At 34.5% G+C, this 10080-nt stretch overlaps 1 protein-coding gene across 1 annotated transcript; it reads right to left on the bottom strand.

The window, feature by feature from the left end:
- Window positions 1-4927: 4927 nt before the first annotated feature.
- On the bottom strand, window positions 4928-5956 carry LOC145628183 (uncharacterized). The gene is made up of 2 exons (XM_081680495.1): window positions 5138-5956; window positions 4928-5083 (listed from the first exon to the last, which is right to left on the bottom strand). The coding sequence occupies exons 1-2, from the start codon at window positions 5954-5956 to the stop codon at window positions 4928-4930; spliced, it is 975 nt and encodes a 324-aa protein (XP_081536621.1).
- Between the last annotated feature and the right edge of the window lie 4124 nt (window positions 5957-10080).

Genomic DNA, 10080 nt, shown 5'->3' with positions numbered 1-10080 from the left:
ACCCAATTACCCACTACCAATAATGTATTTTTATAAATTACTAATAAGCCTTTATTATTTCTACAAGGAAAAAGGCCTTATAGCAGCCAAAGTGCAGCAACCAAGCTGACACAAGCACAGGTAAATCCGCTAGATTGCCTGCATACTATCAATAGCTTAAAAAAAAGTTGGACCATTTGCAACTGGAATAAGTACAAACTCGGTGCTACACAATATATGCCTTACCACTCGTAGTATGATTTCAGTTAATAAACATAGCACTCTCAACATCAATGATCTCATCATAAGAAAAATCAGGAGAACCAAAGTCCAAAGGCTAAATAAAAGTAGATATTAATCGAGGAACTCCTATCTAATATAATATGCAAACAGAATGTTAAAGGTGTTTTCTTAGCTAGATAAAGTTGCTGAATACTCCGTAGCATGCAAAAATGTAGTCACTAGTCAGTCAATTGACTCAATTCATATATTGCACAACTAAAATGGATCGATAAACATATGATCAGTGCATACATGTAGCCTTTTCTTTTTCTATAGTTGAAAAATCTTGGCTTACGAAGTCCCAAAGGATGGCAGCTGCCTAAGTCACGATTCCTAAAATATTTTACAGAACATAACAGAATTGTAAATCATGAGATCATCCGCAAGTTACTAGGATTGTATTCATCTATAGTAACTTAGTAAGCTGGACATAGAATTCAAAAAATAAATAAATAAAAAACTTGTGATGAGAAAAAAGAGATGAATAACAAAGGAAGTAAAAACACAATGAACAGTGCTGAACACGTTGAGTTCACATTTCAATAGCTAGATCTAAGAAAGTAAAACGTTAAGTAGTACAACAAAGAAAAGCCTAAAATTTCTCACCACACTGCTAATTAATAAAGTCGAAGGTAACAAGCTGGGTGAACATATAGATGTTTGCTTAAGCCTGCTGCCATCTTTTCATTGCACTTCTATTTGATACAATCTTAAATAAAACAAACCTTCATTACTTAAGCATTTGGAGAATTTATACAAAGAAAAACATACCGAATCAAACGTGCTGAATTGGGCACTTCATTGAACAATCTTCACAATCATGCCTCCAAGCAACAAATTACAGGATGCCTGAAAATCAACCACGAATAATAGAGAGACAAGTTAAAATAAAGCTATTCAGTACAACAATCAAAGAGCATGTTAAGAAACCTATACCTATCTTTAAAAAATATTATAAGAGTACAAAACTATCCGTCAGAATTAGTAGTCACATTGTCTCAACCCTCCATAATTAAGGTTTCACCATTCTTTACTAGAAAGTCCTACGTCTCTAAAAAGTCCTTCGTAATAGTTGTTTCTTTCTATTCTCAAAATAGTATATGTGACTATAAATTGCGAACAGATAAAGTACAATATTTATTGAAACTGCATCAACGATTCAACTGAAGCTACACATATATGATCTAGTAATTGATTTCTTCTTTCATAGGATAATACTTCGTAAATGTGCATGATAATTCGGTAATTAACTGCTAAAATATCATACACAAGGAATGACACAATTCTAGGGCTGCAAGTTTTCAATAAAATTGCGGATTATAAATAAACCTTGAAGAAATTTTTTGAAGAGAGAATTATTTGTAAAAGAATAAAAAAAATATTTTTAGAAATTTTAATTATAAACCCTCGGTGCCTTAATTCAAGCTTAAAAGAAGATTAACGTGCAATAATCAGAAAAACTCAAAATCACAATTGAATTACGAATAAAATTACCAAAAATTAGGTTTAGAACAACAAATTGCGAACTGTAACCAACAACATTAAGCAAAAATTATGCAAAAAAACCGTAATTCAACGAATGCGAAAAGGAAAATTGAAATCAGGCGAATAATTACCAGAATAAGTATGAAATTGAGCTCAGAAATTGAAAATTTTCAACTTACAGATTGATATTCATGATTTGATCATGAACTTTTGCAGCCGAAGTTGCTCAGGCAGTGAAGCAGAGAGAGAAACTGCGAGTGTCGCCATTGGCGCGAAACAGAGGGGTAGAAGTTGGACTGGACTATATAACGGAAGAGTTAAGACTGGCCCAAAATATGGTGACGGGCTGAACGATTTCTCGTTAGGACTCGGGGTAACGTTATGGCCTTGTTTGGAAAAAACTAGCAATAGCGGGTAATTTTTAGATGTCGAGCCCTGGCCCATGGGTAGTTGTCGAGCTTGTTAGAGTAGCTTGTACTCCCTCCATCCCATAATTACAGGCAAATATACCATTTTGAGTGTCCCAAAATGTTTGATCAATTAGGGGAATCTTTCTATTTTTGGACTATATTTTTGGACAATAATACCCTCATCTTAGTTTTTAATTGACGAATCTATCCTCATTTTAAGCTGAATTGGAATATTATTTTTGGGGATAAGTGTACTTTCGTCTCTTTTTCGGAGTACTTTTAATACCCTACAATTAATTCTTTGTACTCTCTCTTTCTCTCATTTTCTACTCTTTTTCTCTGGATATTTTCTCTCTCCATTAAGTTACTGGGTTCTTCCACCACATTCTCTCTCTCCTCTCTTCTTCATCCTCCGCCACTCTCTCTCCTTAATTCTCATGGCTTGTTGCTTCAAATCTCACGAAATTTACATGATTCCCTCTGAAATAGTCCCCTCTACAAAAGCCCCATGTTAATTTTGCGCAAATTGCTTCGCTTTGTCGTAGATCTGAAATTATCGGAGTCACTCTTCATTTTCTCTCTCCTAAAAAAACCATCAGATCTAGGGTTAGCTTGCTCAATTGTTACTGACGACTCATCCCCTCGATTATTTTGAGGTAATTTTCGACAATCTTAAGCAATTTCTTTGCAGAAATTGAGTTTCTTTCTCCAATTTATTTTCGACAACATGTCTAAGAACTCGAGTTCCAATCTTCCAAAACAAAATCCTCCAGTTTGGGATGAAAGGTTTGGCCCAGATCCTGATATTTTGTTTCGTACCGACAGTGATGAGGATAGTGGGGAAAGCGTGCCTTACGAGTGTTCAGATCGTGATTGTCACTGGCCGACTGACTGCAATGGCGACCATTCTTACAGCTTAGATGTTTGGAGGAGTCGCTTTGGTCGTTACCTCTACACTAGGGAAGAATTTCAGCAGTATGGGTGGTCTGTTGGTGACGGTGATGGTAAAACCCTAAGAGGTGAGGAGGTGGCATAAAAAATGGCTGAAAAAAATGATGATGAAGTTAACTCCTCCCCTGTTGCTGAAAAAAAGTCCCCTGATGTTAAAAAAAGTCCTATGTTGCTGACAAAAATATTGTGTCACCTCCATCTCCAGTTCCTAATTACACATTAGGCTATGTGAGTAACTCCAGCAACACTAATTCACCTTCGGACGACGGTAATGTTGGCGGCTACGTAAGTGATTCATATGAATCACATAGCTAAGTATTCTTCCTCCCTATAAATCTCTGTTTTAACGCATTTTATATTAGGTTAGTTGTTGATGGTGTATGCCAGCAAGTGTGATCTCTTGCTGGCTAGGGGAATTATGTGTGCTTGATGAGGAGAATTGTTATTAGGAGCATGTTAGGACTGTAATTTTATTTATTTTGTGAAACATGTTTAACTATGCTTTCATTTGATATGATTAGGAGGATGCTTTACTTATTTGATTACGATGATTAGGTGCATATGGTATGATTTGTTTGATTTATCAGACTATGTTATGATGCTATTAGTGAGTTGGATATGATTTTTATGATGCTATGATTTGAATTTGGTTAAAAGGAATTACCTATGATTTGAAGTTGGTGACTGATGATGCATGCTTTGATTGGAATATGAGGGTAATATGCTTTCATTTGATATGATTAGGAGGATGCTTTACTTATTTGATTATGATGATTAGGTGCATATGGTATGCTTTGTTTGATTTATCAGACTATGTTATGATGCTACTAGTGAGTTGGATATGATTTTTATGATGCTACAATTTGAAGTTGGTGACTGATTTTATGCTTGCCATTTGTGCTTAATTAAGTCAATGATGATAACCTGAATGATGAGACCCCAAATCCCCATGTGTTTAAGAGTTTTTGCCATTGTTCTTGACCACTTAAACTAAGTTTTGGTGTTGACTGTTTGCATGCTCAATCAGGCAGAACTGATTAACATTTGGGATTTGGGTCAATGATTGATGGGGCAAACTGAGGCTAATTTTAAGTTTTTATTATCTTCCATTTGCTTTAATTTTTGTCCCTTTATTTTGTTTCTGTCCACAATGATGAAAGTCCACAATGTGAGAGTGTCATCCCATAAGTCCACAACACTTTACCATTAGATTCCACCTATGTTTGTTTGATATAGGTTGTTTGAGACTTTTAGACAATTGTTGTTGATTGTGGGATGATGTTCAATGATGAATGGGGACATTTGAGACCAAAACTAAAAAGATAAACATGATTTCTATCCCATAAGTTTGAAATCCATTAATTCATTGATATATTATGTGCCATTTGCATACAAAAATTAATGATTCCAAACTAACTTCAAATCTAACAAAGATAAACATAAATAGAAGGTATCAATTGCCTACAAAAAGGGATGATGACACTTTATGATACCATTTGCATAAACTACTTTAGACATTATGCATGATCTACTTACTTTGATGATGGTTTTGAACTTGATGCTTCATGATCATTTGCACACACCTTTGTGCCATATTTGGTGGCAGTTGTTGATGTGAACTCATAAATTTGTTCATGTACCATTGCATCCCAAAAAGGGTCTTTGTCTTCATACTCATCTCTGTCTTCATTGAATTGTGATGCCATGTAAACATAGTCTTCTGTTTCTTGTGATTCCCACAAAGCATGATTTGTTGTTTGATTATTCTCTGTTTGTTCATTCTTTGTTGTACTTCCATAAATTGGCCTTTGTTCTGTGGCTTACTGCTGCACATGTGGGTCAAGCTCATTGACAAACTCTGGTGACCCCCCTGCTATTTCCTCTTCAACTAGTGGTAAGGACCCATAAACAGCTTCCCATGCATCCAATACAGCCCACTTAGGTGCCTCTAGTGTATCTGGGAGTGTTCCTTCTCTCTACAATTTTTCCTTGTTCTTATGTGGAACATCACAAGCATTTGAGCCACCTACTTTTAGCATTGCATTCATTACTCCTTGTAGGGTGATCCACACAAAATATAAAGCTTGTGGATCTAACTCATAAAAAGCTTCATTTACATGCTTAAGTAAATCATCAACATCTGAGGCCATTTTTTTTTCTTGAAGTGATTGAATGCTCCTAAAAAAACCCAAATCAAGTATGTTTAAATCAGGACTATTTGGAGGTTGTTGAACCAAAATGAATGTGAAGCCATCCTGCATATACACTTCTTGCCACTCAAGGTCATCTTGAGTTATGTGTGCCCTTGCATTATCTTGTTGAATGTATATTGTCCTTGAGGTGCCATCATTTGGCCATTTTGCCTTAATTGCTGGGACTATTTGATCTATGAGCATTCTTCTTGTGACTGCTTTAGTGACTTTTGCAATGGGCTTGCTTATCAATGTCCCCTTTTCCCTATTTTTTGACTTTCTTTTGGCTGCCTCTAGTGTTGTGAATGGGAAGATTCCAATCCTCCCATCAAAATAATATTCCCCCTGATCATTGTACCTTGGTTTTGCACATGCTGCTGTGAACATGAATTTTGGCCCATGACTGTTTGCTGACCCTGTTCTGTGTACACCCTTTTCATTCTTGGCAATGTAGTACCTGTGACTTTTTTTGGTTAGTTTGAACCATTTTTCATCAATATGAACAAAGTCGTACATTGGGAAGTATCTTGACATTTTCCATGGTGATGAACCCATTATGAGACCAAGTATCCACTTTAGTCTAGCCAACTTGTTAGCCTCAGTCAGTGGGGGATTAATTGCATTTGTATGTGCTTTTATATCTCCCCTCTTGATCATTCTTCCAACTGTTGATTTTGAGATATTGAGATTTGTTGCAACATCTCTAATGCATGACCTTTCACCAATCCCAAGTTTAGTAATGTCCCCTACTGGAATAGTGATTCTTTTCCTTCCAGCCAGGTGATAATTTGTGCATGGTTTTTATTTTCCCAGTGCTTGTTTCTGTTTCTTTGCTTCATTCCAAACTGAGCTGACACATTTTCGTTTGAGGTTGAAATGTTCCATGGCTGATTTTATTGCCCCTCTTTTAATATCATCTCCTTCATGATATTTTAACAGGAAAATGAGGACATTAAATTTGTCTTCACTGTTAAGCCTGACTTGTCGATGCTTGTGATGAGTTGGCCCTTGGCTTGTTGCCTGAGCATTTGTTCGTTGTTCTTCTTGATTGGTCGCTGAATCATTGATATGTTGATGTCCTGAGTTATTATGGACATTTGCCCCTGTTTCTTCAACTGGCAGCTGATTTAAATCAAAAGAATGTCCCCTAATATCGACATCGTTTTCACCTCCATGTATTTCATCATCACTTGGCGACCAATCTTCATTCAAGTCCATTTCTGAGGCCTTTAACAGCAGACACTACAAAAAAACCTAGATTTAGCAACTGAATATGGCAACCGTGTTTTATTTCGTAGCTAAATGGAGACGAAGAAAAATTTATTGGTTGCCGAGCTTATAAGGCTAAAATCTGCCTTTTATTATTGGTTGCTAAATTTCTTGGCAACGTATATAAAAAAATTTTGGTCGCTAAGTTCTGGAAACACATTTCATAAAGCTATATAGCTGTAATACACAATCTAAGAAAAAGTTGAATATTAAAAAGTCATAACCCAAATTTGTCGCCAATTTTCATTTTGGCGGACTAAACGAAAATATTGGCGGGTCCCCAAAATTTCACCCAATTAACCTGAAAAAAGTTGAATATTAAAAAGCTTATGCCCAAAAAATTTCACTCTCTCTGTCCTCCTTCAGTTTGTAAACTCTAGGCTTTCTAAGAATTTTGTTTTGCCAAAACCCAATTCAAGTATGTGAAAAACCATTGTTCTTGGGAATTGCCGCCACCCTCTGTTAACGGTGGGTAGTTGTAGCTGTCTTCAAAGGGTTGCTAAAGTATATAAATAGTTGTCTGCCTAAATCCACCAACACAAAACCCTAGAATTGGTAAGTTTTATCTCCTCTTAGTTCTTGTCTATAATTTGACATGAAATTCTTCAATTTTCTAGGTTAATTTCAGTTTTGTAGCATAGTTAGCCCAAAATTCTACTATTAATAAGTGTTTTTAAAAAATTATAGGTTATTGTGTTTATTTTTGTTCTCTTAATGCAATAGGTAGGGAATTGGTAGATAGATATTTTGATAGCTTGGATCAGTTTGATGTGAGCTGGAATTGTTAAATTAGTAATGTTTTTTTTTTTTTGGAATTCCTTCCCTGCGTTCCAACTTCCTACAGAGGAAATGTTGGGTCTAAGTTTGTAGTACTAAATTTGGAAGGTTCTACTATGGGTTATCATGTTTTTGGGATTTCAGCTTTAACATTACTTGACATGTTTTAATTAATTCAATTCCCATATCCCTTTTCATATACTATGTATTTTTTATTTTGAAGAGATTGCACTTTGTTTTTTTTTTTTTTTTAATTATTTTTTATTATTATTATTATAGTATTATTGTTTAATTTTGTAAGTTAGAGTAATATCTTTGATTTGGCTACTTTAAATTATCCCATTCTTAATTTATGAGAATTTAATAATCTAATTGGTTGATGCATGTGTGGTATAGGTGACTGATGTAGGGGTGACACCGTGTTGTTGAAAGTGTGATAGTTGCTAGCTTTAGTCTGTTGGTAGTGCATTGTAGACGCAAGGATTGTTGGTAACACTTGGGAATTTGCTTTTATTTTGGGCGTCATCTAAAAGGTACCACTCTATATTATACTAACATTATATGAAAGTGGTTGACAAAGAAAAATATTTCATGTTATGAGCATTTGATTGTCAATCTTTTTTCAATTAGAACAAATATATATATATATATATATATATATATATATATATATATATATATATATATATATATATATATATATATATATATATATATATATATATATATATATATATATATATATATATATATATATATATATATATATATATATATATATATATATATATGCACTTGTATAACATTACTAGATTTGTTCATACTATTCCTATATATAAATGTAGGATCTTGCATTGCATTACTGAGTATATATGCTAAAGACATACTATTAAGTTAGTTTGACTTACAGCTTACCCTTTAAAGTTTACTAAAAAATTGTAACTTGTTGCTAAATTATTGTATCTTTATAAATGTGAAGTCCTCTTCTTATTTTTGCCACTTTTGATTTTGTTTTTCTCACAAAAAGATGTCAAGAGGTAAGAACAAAAGGATCAAAGGGAGTACCAAGTAGTCATCGTATATAAGATCACATGTATAGTCATTTTAATGCTTAGCTTGGGTATAGAATTCTAGATATTGAGAAATTGAGTTTGTATGATATAATTTATTGGCTAGTATGATACATTGAATCATGCGTTAACATTTAATCATTGTGTTTTGGTATAAATGAAGTTAACTACTTTCAAATTATCAAATACTTTAATTTATGTATACATTTGCCCAATTTTGTTTATTTGTTTCCAAAGTCATGAATAATTGATTTTCATCTGCAAGTTTAATTTTGTTTTTTTTAATCAAATCATTGGAAAAAACTAAGATACATGATTTGCAGCAATATGTGCTCAAATAGAGAGTGGATGTATAAGAGGCTTGATGGAAAGTTTCTTTGCTCAAACTTTGCTAATAAAGTTGATGAATTCCTTGAATTTGTTAGCGAGCAAGAAAATGTTTTGATTGACGGGTTGATGAAATGTCCTTGTTCGAAGTGTGAAAATATTCCATACAGAAATGTAGACACGATCAAACACCATCTTTATAAGAACGGTTTTCAACCAGATTATTACCAATGGACCTGCCATGGGGAAGACTACATTTCAAATGAATCTCTAAGTGGAGAGTCAACCTCTACACAAGATGTGTCTAACCCCTATAGGGATATGGTAATTGATGCATTCGGACCTCAATATGCTATGGATAATGTTGTGGAGGAGGATCCGCTTCCAGAGCAAAAGAAGTTCTTTGATATGTTATCTGCAGCCGAGAAACCTTTGTATGAGGGTTCTACTTTGTCTTTGTTATCAGTTGCTGCAAGAATAACAAATATTAAGTGTGAATATAACGTACCTCATAGAGCAATTGATAGTGTCACATCCTTAATGAAAGATATGTGTCCAGGAGTGACTGACAATTTCTATAAGACTCGAAAATTGCTCGACGGACTTGAACTTCCACATCTTAAGATTGATTGTTGTCCAAATGGATGTATGCTATTCTGAAAAGAAAACAAAGATCTTGAAGAGTGTCGTATATGCAAAGAAGGGCGTTTCAAACCTTCAAGAGCAAATGGTAAAAAAAGTCCTAAGAAAGAACTTATTTACTTTCCAATTGCTCCAAGATTGCAAAGACTCTATGCGATAAAATCTACGGCTCAACAAATGACTTGGTATGCAAAGAATAATCAAGCCGAGGGTGTAATGTCTCATCCATGTGATGGAGAGGCATGGAAAGATTTTGATGAAAAATTTCCAGATTTCTCTAATGAGCCGAGAAATATTCGATTGGGCCTTTGTACTGATGAGTTTTCCCCTTTTGGAAAGTCAGGGAAACAATATTCATCTTGGCCTGTTATTCTAACTCCTTACAATCTGCCACCATGGTTGTGTTTGAAAAAACCCTTCATGTTTTTAACTTTGCTCATTCCTGGTCCTAAAAACCCTAAGGGAAATCTTGATGTGTTTTTGCAACCTATTATTGAGGAGTTAAAGATGCTATGGGAGGTTGGAGTGCCAACTTTTGATGTGTCCCGAAAGCAAAATTTTCAGATGAAAGCTGCATTACTTTGGACTATAAGTGATTTTCCTGCTTATGGCATGTTGTCAGGTTGGAGTACTGCCGGTCGATTAGCATGTCCATATTGTATGGAGAAGACAAAATCATTCACACTTACTCATGGT

This window comes from Chenopodium album, chromosome 1 (genome assembly GCF_948465745.1).
Source record: "Chenopodium album chromosome 1, dcCheAlbu1.1, whole genome shotgun sequence".
Taxonomy (NCBI): Eukaryota; Viridiplantae; Streptophyta; class Magnoliopsida; order Caryophyllales; family Amaranthaceae; genus Chenopodium; species Chenopodium album.
The sequence above is the reverse complement of the archived record's forward strand: the minus strand, read 5'-3'. Positions and strand labels throughout refer to the sequence as shown.

What these genes read in the sequence shown, in the direction of transcription:
- LOC145628183 (XM_081680495.1), bottom strand. Translation starts at nt 5,956, where the DNA reads ATGATCAAGAGGGGAGATATAAAAGCACATACAAATGCAATTAATCCC. An exon ending in TAATGAATGCAATGCTAAAA is followed by an intron (nt 5,084 to 5,137) that starts GTAGGTGGCTCA and finishes GAAAAATTGTAG; the next exon opens with AGAGAAGGAACACTCCCAGA.